Source organism: Ipomoea triloba, chromosome 12, assembly GCF_003576645.1.
Source record: "Ipomoea triloba cultivar NCNSP0323 chromosome 12, ASM357664v1".
NCBI lineage: Eukaryota > Viridiplantae > Streptophyta > Magnoliopsida > Solanales > Convolvulaceae > Ipomoea > Ipomoea triloba.
Genome location: NC_044927.1, coordinates 1,417,441 through 1,429,557, shown reverse-complemented (window position 1 = coordinate 1,429,557; position 12,117 = coordinate 1,417,441). Strand labels below are relative to the sequence as shown.

The following is a 12,117-nucleotide window of genomic DNA, read 5'->3' as shown; positions in this document are numbered from 1 at the left end:
TTCAAGTGTATGTTCAAGTCAGACAGTATATATGTAGACAGCTACGACACTTTTCTTCTTTGGCTGGCTTAGCTTTCACCATTTTATTTAGGTTTAAGCTAAGAAAAAATGTGTTAACGTGGACTTTAAGATTGCGTTTAATTCGCATTACGTAATTAGAAATCTTAAGTAGTTACACGAGGCTGGAAATGTTATAAAAAACTCTTAATGTTGATTTGAAAACTTAGAAAATGATCTATGAAAAATGACTTTTTTTTTGTTGGTATTTACTTGATAGTCAGAAAACTATATTTTTATGTTTTTTTTTAATAATGAAAATTTATTACAAAGTTTTTCTTTATATATATATATATAAAATATTAATTATTTTAAATTTATAAATGTAATAACATTGAACTACACCATTTTTTTTAACGAAGTAAAAACTTATTTTTAATTTTTGTTGGATTATGTATCTTGTTGGGTCAATATTTAAAAAAAAAATACATAGAAGTTGTCATGGCTTCTGCGTCCAATTGGATGAAGAAGCTGGCCATGGTTTCTCCATCTGGTAGATCGACAAAGAAGCCAACAAATTGTAATTTAAAAAAGGCATGTAAAAACTTGTGTGAGACCGTCTCACGGATCGTTATCTGTGATATGGGTCGAGTTAAGATGAAATGTAATACTTATACTGGCAAATGCAATACTAAATCATGATTAAAGTATTACATTTAATCTTGACACAACCTGTCTTACCGATCCGTGAGACGGTCTCACACAAGTGTGACCCTTAAAAAAAAGTATTTATTTTTTTGAAAAAAAATTCTAAATCAACATATTTCATCTGTTATCACTTTAAGTTTACATGTCAATTGATCTAATTACATAACTTTAAGAAGTTATCGGCTCGTCTAATTAACACTTTGTATAGTTTAGGGGTTTAAATGCTTTTTAGCTTAATTTGAATGGCGTATTTGACATTTTCCTGAAAATGATTGATTTAGAAGATTAAGAATTGGAAAATATCAAACTTTCAGTGGATTAATGAAATGGCAATTGGCATAGTCCAAACTGAAATAGAAAGATATTGAATTGCTTGCTGCCTGCCTAATTGGTAACGAAGTCTAACACACATCATTTATAATTAAAGTTTTAAAAATATTTAAGATGATATGTTTGCTTTCAATATATATATATATATATATATATATATATATATATATAAAAGATGATATTAGTGAATAAAATTTATGTATTAAAAGTTCTTTTAAGCACAAAATGAGGAATTCAAAAACCAATTTTATAAATATGTGATATGCTAGTTTCATGCAATTTATTCAATTATTAGCAATTTATTTACTTTTCGTTAATTTTAATGCATTTTTATTTAATCTTGTAAAATAAACCATAATTTTCTATTTGTAAAGGGATAATATTAAACAAAAAAAAAATTATTTGCCCAATAATTACACATTTTCACCTTTTTCATATCCCCTTTTCATTGATTTTTCATATTTTATACTCTTTTTGTAAATTAAATGCATTTATTGTAATAATAGTTTATTAACCTCACTCTAATTTTGTAATTTGTTTAATTGATAATATATAATATATAATATATTTAACTCCTCGAGATGAATTATAAATTATGTTTTTAACGATTCCATCCATCTATGAGTTAAACAAGCCATTTTGGTAACAATTGAAAAGTCAAAAGCGATCATGAAAAGAAAAAAAAAATCACCTTGATAACATTTGAAAAGTGAAAGTGATTATATATATATATATATATATATATATATATATATATATATATATATATATATATAGGCTAAGTCAGTCATTACGATATAATTTAAGAACAAAAAAATTTATTTTCTTAACAAATAAAGAAAAAAAAAAGAGATTTTATCTCTCTAATAAATATATGAGATATAAAGTAAGGAACTGAGTGAGTGAAATATGACTTTTATCTCTGAAAGTCACGAGTTTAATTTTATGAACATTTTTTCGATCTAGCTTTTTGTACGAGATAATATTCGTAATACAGTTTAACTTTTGACTAGTGGTTGTAAACTTTTCTTCACTTTAATAAATTAGAGAATATTAATTAGGTTGTTATTAGCTAGTGCATTCATGTAGCTATCTACTAGTTATAACAATAATGATGTCGGCTTGCTATTTTTATGTCACTTCACGTGTTACACTATTACAATACCCTATAATAAATGTTACTAATTGACTTTCACATGTACAACCATAGTATGGGATCAATCAACATGCATTGAAAATAAGGAAAAATACTATTTAGACTCCTAAAGGTTAAATATTTGTATTAATTTATTTTTTTTGGTGCGTTTGCCGCCGCTCCAAGCGGGTACTATCTGACTCTTCTGAATTTGGCTCCTATTGCATTAGCTAAAAGGAACTCCAACAACTCATCCGGGGATCCTCTAAGACTGTTGTGCCATCACCCTTAGTCTGACCAAGGTTAGCAAGAAAATAAGTACGTTTTAGTAATATTGATATTAGTAAGATATATTGTAAAAAATGAATTTGTTAATAATATTTGGATCTTAGTACAATTACAATTTCTTAAGATGTAAGACAGGTTGCCAATAACCTTATGGTTAAGTGGCATGAAGTGACTCTTTCAATTAGAAGGTCATGGGTTTGAGTCTTATGTCACTTTCTTTTGTTAGGATTTTAATGGCCGTTTCAGAGTCCATTTCAATAACCAAACACCAAATCTTCTTTCCTTAGCTTCACTAGCCAGAACACCTCTCTAAGCCCTTAAAGTTCCGCCCTAAAGCTAATAGTACCCTGGTTTTAGCAGAGAACGTAACCACCAGCTACCCTTGTGATCCCAGTCTACCCGCATTTTCCATGCTAGAGCTTGTTGATAGGTTTGACATTGCGGCAGATATTTTGTGGCTTAGATTGATCGCAATACACAATAGTTTGATATTTGGAACACTAGTGACAGAAGTGACTTGCTTGTCGACTAAGTATGACTTCCGTGACTAGTTTCCCGGCCTCGAAAGCCAAGATGTGCCCAAGCCTACACAATCCTCATGTTACATTATCAATAGACACACCATGTAACCCCATCACTTACTTGAAATAATAAAATTTTCACTCCATGCATAATGCTTGGGGTTAGGTTTGTAGATGCTTGCCTACCATTGAGTCATTGACTAGACTTTGATAGATGATGGCACTCCTCATATGTGGAGGGTGCCTATGTTGGTTAAGTTGATTGCATTTGTTGAGATTGTTTCTCCCTATTGATAAAAAAGTATAGTAGTTCATAATTAAAGAGGGTTTTGAGACTTGAGAGTGTTTAATAAATGCTAAAATCATTAATTTTTGGTGAATTTATGAGAGGATTTTGAGAGTGTTCAATTTGATCAAGCCACTAAAATAAATATTCGATAAACGAATATTTAACTTAATTAGTAGATAGCTTCTTAATATGCTAGATAGATATTGTAATTATTCACCATTGTAATTAAACCCTTTATTCATTGTATAGCATGAATTGTCTAACTCTATATTGTGTAAAAAAATCAATTTATTATTAATCAAATATGAGTCACCATTAAAGCTCAAACTCATGACCTCCCATATGGGAGAGTCACTACTTTGACATCTGAGTACAAAGTGCTTGGCTATTATTATTTAATTCTTGTACCATTATCAAAATTTAAAATACTACTTAGAATAACATATCCACATAGCCATTGTTTTTAAATAAAAAATAAATTGGGCGGCAACAAATATAAATTGTTATCTTTATTAAGTTTTGGACGTCGAATCCATATTGATCTGATTGGGGTGGTAAGAAATTAAATTGCCATCTTTATGACAATGTCGGACGTGGCATCTGAGCTTCTCTATATATATATATATATATACACACACGTGAGGGTGATGGTCCTATGAGAACCACCCTCCTCATTAGTACATGAGAACTAATAACATTAAACAAGTAGATGTATGGATGAGGTTAAGAATAAACACTTAATACAATTTATACTGACCAAATACCACGGTTGACTTGTTTGATTCACTTGAAAATATTTGTTTTGGGATTTTTTGGGGTTAAATTTGAAGAAAATAAGTTTTAACTTGTTTGACTAATAAGAGAAATTTAATTCATTGTTCTCCTATATTACTCGTATCTTTATTATGTAAAAGTATTTGAATTTTTATATTAATCATTCTTAACAAGTTATTTTTTCATTAACTGAAGAATGAGATCAATAATCTAATTAATTTATTTTCAATATAATTTAAATTCAATTACTTTTTACCAACCAAAGAGTTCTCTCTATGGATCCTTAAATTAAATTTGGCTTAAGAGGATTTTGGAACCACCTTACCCCTCTCACATTTATAGTTAGTTGCTCCCCTCAGGAGAGGAATGCTATAATTTTTTTAAAAATCAATACTTAACATTTATTTTTAATTTGTCAAGATTTTGTTATTTTACATTTGATTATTACATTAATGATTTATTTATTTATGATTAAATTAACTAATTCATGAATAATTAATAATTTTTTTCTACTGTGATAATAACTCAATCCAAAGGCAATGATCTATACTAGGCTTTGTAGAACACATCTTGATTAAATTTGATATTAAAAAACAAATGTTGACAGTATCCGATACAATTTAAATAATATATATAGTTGTATATTAACAAAAGACGTATGTATTGTTTAGCACCATAGAAATGTTTATAAATACATTATTATTAATTATGTATATAAGTTTGAACTCCAAAATTAATGATCATTGGTTACTCATGATTTGAAGAACGATAAACGTACATTATTCACATTATAACTTATTAATAACTTAAAATAAATTATAAACTCCTAAATAGGCTCCTTCAAATAGAATCATACCATCTTATTTCCGAGATAAAGTGTAACATGTAGGCCCTGTTTGGTAAATAGCTGTTAGTTGATTGGGTTAGCTGTTTGGGTTAGAAGGTATGATTAGTTAATAATATTAGTTGATTGTAAAAGGTTGTTTGATAGATTAGCTGTTAGCTGATAGCTGTTTGGTATAATTTCTTTTCTCAAAAAGCTAATTGAAAAGGCTGCTTTGAGTAGCCTTTTGAAATTTAGTATTTTAGAGTTACAAAAAGTTTATTAACCAAACATCTAATAGTCGTCAAATAAGACAAAATTGACTAATAGACCGATTATTTACCAAATAAGGCCGTAATCTCTAAACTTGACTACTTTAGTGAGTAACTCATTGCTAAAAATAAAATTTATCTTATTTTCTTATGGCAAGAAAAATAATAATCGTCTCCGAGAGCACGCGGTACGTGTGGAGCAAATGTCAAGCGCGCCATCCGGTGATTACTATAAATAGCGCTCCGAAACCTCAGCTTCTACTCTCATACTCAACCGCCATTTTCGCACTGAACAAACTCTCCGTCAAAACACCAAACTTTCCTCACTCTCAACGCCGTTGTCCCCTCCGCCGGGGCTCCACGACGGGAAATTTGCATCAATGGAAGTTCGCCGGCGACTAACCAAGCCGTCCGCCGCCGCCGCCGCCGACGAACCCTTCAAGTCCCACAAACAGCGGCATATCCATGATTCCTCCCCGAAAGCCTCGGACGCTCTTCCACTGCCTCTGTATTTGACGAATGTGTTGTTTTTTGCGCTGTTTTTCTCGGTGATGTATTTTCTCCTCGTCAGGTGGAGGGAGAAGATCCGCAACTCCACGCCTCTGCATGTGGTGACTCTATCGGAGCTGGCGGCGTTGGTTTTGTTGGTGGCTTCGGCGATTTACCTTCTAGGGTTCTTCGGCATAGGGTTCGTTCAATCGTTCATATACAGAGCGAACCAGGATGTTTGGGAAGTAGAGGATGGGAGCCACGTGGAGCAGTACATTTTGGAGGAGGACAGACGTCTTGGTCCTTGTGCGTCTGTCCGCCCACCACCTGTTCGAAAAAATGTCCCAGTGGTCCCTCAGCACCCGGCGGAGGGGGCAACGGCCTTGCCCGAGAAACCCGCTGAGATATTTAGCCCTGCAGCATCCGGGGATGACGAGGAGATTATCAAATCCATCGTGGAGGGGAAAATCCCGTCGTACGCGTTGGAAAATAAGCTCGGAGACTGCAAACGCGCGGCTGCAATTCGGCGCGAGGCGTTGCAGAGAATCACGGGGAAGTCTCTGGCGGGGCTTCCGTTAGAAGGGTTCAATTACGAGTCGATTCTTGGGCAGTGTTGTGAGATGCCAGTTGGGTACGTGCAAATACCAGTGGGAATTGCAGGGCCATTGTTGCTTGACGGGAGAGAGTACTCTGTGCCAATGGCGACCACTGAAGGGTGCTTGGTGGCTAGCACCAACCGGGGGTGTAAGGCCATCTACGCCTCCGGTGGAGCCGCCAGTATGGTGCTCAGAGACGGCATGACCAGAGCTCCAGTGGTGAGGTTCGGCACTTCCAAGAGAGCCGCTGAGTTGAAGTTCTTCGTTGAGGATCCCAGTAATTTTGACACTCTTGCTGCTGTGTTTAACAAGTGAGTGCAATTTCCAGATTTCACGTATAGCTTTACAGTTTTACTAGTTACTACACCCCTCTGTCATTTTTCTTTTGTTACTTAATATTTATTATCATTGATTTATTGTCCTTTTCCTTTAAATCATAAAGGAGTTAATACCTTTTATAATCCTCCGAGTATTTGACTTTTACAAGCTGTGGTCCTCTGGGATTAAAATGGCCACTAGACTTCCTTCAAGTTTTAAAAAATAACTCGAGTTTAAAATTAACAGAGTTGATTATTTTTTAAAACTTGGAGGACGTCTCGTCATCATTTTAAACGTGTAAAACTCAAATATTCAGAGGATCATTGGAGGTATTAACTCAATCATAAAGCATAAGGCTATCTTTATTCCTAGAGTACTCTCTCACTTTCAAAGGTGTGCTTTATTTCCACGTCATCAAATTTGTAAATTCTTCACTATTTTCCCTTGCAACACTCTCTTATTTTAAAAAATGATCCCACTTTCATTTTATATTATAAATATAATAATAAAGTAATAATAAAAGTCACCAGGCTTGCAAGCCACATAAGCTTATAGAATAAAACAAAACAAAAAAAAAAACAAAAAACAAAAAAAGAAGAAGATAAAAATCCACAAAAGGGGTTCAATTGCAGGGATGGGGACAGCCTAACGTCTTTAATTATAGTGACTTTTAATTTTGGTTAGTAACTTAAACTGCTTTAACTCCTTGTGATTTTTGTCAGCTAAAACTTTAAAATCAAGATTTTGCTTTCCCAATTTTGGTCATCCAATTATTAGCTAGTAGTGTTTTTCCCCATCAAGATGGAACTGCTAGAGACTACTAATTTTTATCTCAAAACATTATTTCTCAATTATAAATTTGTAATTTATCTTATTTGTCACTTTCTCTTCCATATTTCCATCCAATAGACGTAGAAGGGAAATAAATGAGGGAATGAGAAGATTGGCTTGAATATACAAGTTTAACTATGAGAAATTAGATTCTAAGACTGCAATTAGTCATTTAACTGAATTTACAAGTTTAGCTATGAGAAATTAGGTTTTGAGATTGAGATTAGTCATTTACTTGTTACTCAAAACTCAAAAGTTCCATTTTGACTGAGGGGGAAAACATCACTATACCAATAATTGAGGAACGAAAATTAGAGACGCCTATAATTGAGAGATTAAGGCCATGTTTGGTAAATGGTTGTTAGATGATGCTGTAAGTTGATTGCGTTAGAAGGTATAATTAATTGATAATATTAGCTGATTGTATAAAAATGTTTGGTAAATTAGCTGTTAGCTGTTAGCTGTTTGGTATAATTTCTTTTCTCAAAAGGCTAATTGAAAAAGTTGCTTTGAGTAGCCTTTTGAAATTTAGTATTTGTAGTTATAAAAAGCTTATTAGTTATTAACCAAACACTTATATTGATTTTTTAATCAAGTCAAACAACTAATAATGGTCAAATATGCCAAAATTGACTGATAGGCTAATTATTTACCAAACAGGGCCTAAGTCTATTATTGTACCCATATAATTGAAGGATGAAGGACCAAACAAATCTTTTTCCCTAGTACTATGATATTTTGGCATTTAAGGCTCCAACTATATTTTTGCTGGAAAATGGTTGGAGAGATTACTGAAAAGGAAATGACTACACAAATTCTTGGTTTTGTTTTCCTCATTTTTCTTGATTTATCAATAGTTTCTTCCCATTTTTCATTTTGCGCATGTTTTTGACAATAACAATTTGATGTTGATATCTCCAGATATGCTAATATTCAATTCCTTCTAATTTTTTTAAAGAAATATATTCATAGGCAGTAATATTAATAGTCATATTTGGTTTGTGCAGATCAAGTAGATTTGCTAGATTACAAAGTATCCAATGTGCAATAGCTGGGAAAAATCTCTACATGAGGTTTACTTGCAGCACTGGTGATGCCATGGGGATGAACATGGTGTCAAAAGGGGTGCAAAATGTTATTGATTTCCTTCAGACTGAATATCCTGACATGGATGTCCTTGGCATAACAGGTAAACCGCCTGAAAGTGCTGCAAAACTTGTGAATTCAATCATGATTAATTGATTATATTTTAGGAGAAATGGTTGACAGTTGAATTATATTCGTCTCTATTGTTGTGTTTATTTTTTGTCCCTCTGTCATTCTTAAAGTGACAATTGTGGTCATTTTTGTTAATATTTCATTAGATTTATAAAAAATTTTAAATAACTCAACAAACAAATGTCATGTTTTAGCCTGCACAAGCCGTTTATTTGGTTCTTTTGTGGTAGATTGTGAACAAGGACACAAATTTGGACTTTAGCAATTGTAATGTGGTGTGCTCTTTGTGAGCACCAAACACTGGTCCTCCCACTTAATGAGACCATTGAGTTATTGTGATTTACCTTTCACTATCTTGTTGGACTAGAGTGTGGGGTTTGGAGGAGAAGAAATTTCGCCTTTTGTAGACAAATATGCCACTTTTCCAATATATGTTTTTTGCTCTGTGTATGTGTGTGTGTGTATATATATGATGCATGATATGTTGCCATGTATGTTGGTTTGAAGAAATAAATACATGTGAACAGGGAACTATTGCTCTGACAAGAAGCCAGCTGCAGTGAACTGGATTGAGGGGAGAGGAAAGTCAGTTGTTTGTGAAGCAATTATCAAGGAAGAGGTGGTGAAGAAAGTATTAAAGACCAACGTGGCTTCCCTTGTTGAGCTGAACGTGCTTAAAAACCTGACTGGCTCCGCCATGGCCGGTGCCCTCGGCGGCTTCAATGCTCATGCAAGCAATATTGTCTCTGCTGTATACATAGCCACTGGCCAGGACCCAGCCCAGAACGTGGAAAGCTCTCACTGTATCACAATGATGGAGCCTGTTAATGATGGCAAGGACTTGCACATTTCTGTAACCATGCCTTCCATTGAGGTATGCATTTCATGAATCTCTAGCTAGTAACTTAAAACAATCTTTAGGAGTTTAGGGTTAGGGAGCTCACACGGTAGCTCAGTTGGTACTCGTGTAGTAGAGAACTTAGGATTGAGCCCTATAACTGCAGTATGGGAGCTTCACCCAATATGGTGGACTTCTTGTGGGCACTAGGTACGGGCTTTTCCACCTAAGAGACTGCTAAGTTTAGGAGCTTAGGCTTAGGGAGCGTACACGATACTTCAATTGGTACTCAGGTGATAGATTGAGGGTGAGGACTCAAGATCGAGTCTTGGTTCCCATAGTGTGAGAGCTTCACCCAACTCCTTTATTAACTATATATCATGGTGATTGATTCAGGTGGGAACAATTGGAGGTGGGACTCAGCTTGCATCACAGTCAGCCTGCTTGAACTTGCTGGGAGTGAAGGGTGCCAGCATGGAGTCCCCAGGCTCAAATGCAAGGCTTCTGGCAACAGTTGTGGCAGGTGCAGTTCTTGCTGGGGAGTTATCTCTCATGTCTGCAATTTCAGCAGGCCAGCTTGTGAGCAGCCACATGAAATACAATCGGTCCAGCAAAGACATCACAAAGTTATCCTCCTAATCAAGGGATCGGAAGACAACACCACATTGTACAACGTACGTACACAACTTTCTCTCTACTTATACATAGTTTCCATCAAATTGTAAAAACCAAAGAATCCCAATAATCTCAGATGAATGTAGGAAATTGAATAAATTTTCTCCATCATCAGAAAGTCTAGGAAAAAGTGTGCATATAGTTTAAGAAAATAGAAAGGGAAAGGAAAGGAAAGGAAAGGAAAGTGGTCATCTGTTGAATTGCTGGATCTGTTATATCATTTTCTTGAAGCCATGTGAGAGTGGAATGATGCTTCTTTTCTTAGTTGAGGAAAAAATCCCTCCAAGATTTTTCAAGATATGTGATAAGCAGGAAGCGAGGCAGTCTATGTTGGCCTAGTTCACATTGTCATCTTTACTTGGTGTTTCCGTAATCTGTATTTGTTTGTTAGTTTGTACTTTGTAATTGGGCAATGCAAGGGCTTCTCAAATTGGAATCAATTAATTATAAGGGTATCTTGCAACATGAAATTGTATTATTATTTGCACTTTATCCCTTATATATATAAACATGTATTGGATATCAATATTGGACATGATATCAATATTGGATTTGTTTGGCAATCAGCGATTAACAGTTAGCAGATTGTGTTAGCGATGATCATATAGTATTAGAAAGTTTGACTAGCAGATTGTATTAGCAAATTGTAACATCATGTGGTGGCTCTCACATTACCGAGGCCAAATTGCATACTACCACATCGGATGGTGAAAAAATTTGGCCTCGTTAATGTGATGCGGTGGCTCTCACATTACCGAGGCCAAATTGCATACTACCACATCAGATGGTGAAAAAATTTGGCCTCGTTAATGTGATCCATAAAATCACAAGATACTGTTAAAGAAGAGACAGCTTAGGGGTTTCTTAACAGCATAAAACATTCAAATTCTAAATTACTCAACAGGAAACACACAGACATAAATACTTCATAGCATGATTCAGAAGTGTTTATGGAGATGTTGCAGAAGCTACCCTTCAATTAACTTAATACAAAGGATTAAACCCAGAAATAGAATCCTCAATAGCCAATCAACAATTTCTCTATTCCAATGAACAAATAGTAGCAAATAGAGATTTAAGTTTCGATGATGAATCCTTTGCGATAAAAATTCAATGCTGCTTCTGTATAAGAATCTTCTTGGCAACTAATCATTCTTACCCTCTTGGGCACCGATTTCTTGCAAGTAATGTTCTGCATCTAAGGCCGCCATGCATCCTACGTGTTGAAAAAGAGAAAAACGAAAAGTCAGGCCACATTACAAAGATGCATAGAGTGAGTAGAAGAAAACATGCTGATCCTTAGCTTTGCATGAAAGGTATTAGAAGAAAACAAAGTTTAGATGTCAGGTTCATAACTTGTAAATCCAAAAGCCAGAGTTTCAAGGAAGGTCGTTTTTCTTGGGGAATCTATAAAATGAAATGGCATAACTTAAAGCAAAGAACCAAATTTCTTCTGGGTTGAGAAAAGTTTAAAATGCATTACAAGTCAGCATTTCCTTCCTTCTGTGTTTTATGCCATCTAAAAGTGGGAAGCAGTTATAGTTCACCAATATGTGTATATATAAACTGTTTTGCAATTTCTAGGTAATATGAAAAGAAATAGGTTAGATAACGCAAACAATATTCTAATGTACAGATTCGACATCTCGAAGATGCACCAATAAACCAATTCAATGAAGTTTGGTCAGATCAGTATAACATTTAGATGCTTCATTACAGGCAAATCCAGAGTAAAAAAAATGTTTTACTTCCATTTTGTAAACTAAAGAGTGGAAAACAAATGTAAATTTCATTAGATGAACATAATGCCCTAGTTCACTCGAAATCAAAAACCCTAAACTATGCTAAAAATTCTTGGACCACCGACCACCTCCACCATCCACTACCCCATTGACTTTCTCAAATTTATTTGATCAAAGGGGAAACATCGAAAAGCCAAATCAAAAGAGTGAAGCAAAATTCAACCTTATTTGCTTAAGGAAAAATTAGAAACAAATAAAAAAAAAAAAAAAAAA

At 34.2% G+C, this 12,117-nt stretch overlaps 2 protein-coding genes across 2 annotated transcripts in view; one reads left to right on the top strand and one right to left on the bottom strand.

Moving 5' to 3' along the window:
- Window positions 1-5,517: 5,517 nt before the first annotated feature.
- LOC115999661 (3-hydroxy-3-methylglutaryl-coenzyme A reductase 1-like) lies at window positions 5,518-10,665 on the top strand. Its single transcript, XM_031239512.1, has 4 exons — window positions 5,518-6,533; window positions 8,379-8,560; window positions 9,117-9,463; window positions 9,824-10,665. The coding sequence occupies exons 1-4, from the start codon at window positions 5,518-5,520 to the stop codon at window positions 10,064-10,066; spliced, it is 1,788 nt and encodes a 595-aa protein (XP_031095372.1). The 3' UTR covers window positions 10,067-10,665.
- A 301-nt stretch (window positions 10,666-10,966) lies between these two features.
- LOC116000102 (thioredoxin reductase NTRB-like) overlaps window positions 10,967-12,117 on the bottom strand; it is a 4,602-nt gene continuing 3,451 nt past the window's right edge. The window contains exon 2 of the mRNA XM_031240125.1: window positions 10,967-11,318. Within this exon, the coding sequence (XP_031095985.1) occupies window positions 11,248-11,318 (71 nt within the window). The 3' untranslated portion in view covers window positions 10,967-11,247. The remainder of the gene's footprint in view (window positions 11,319-12,117) is intronic.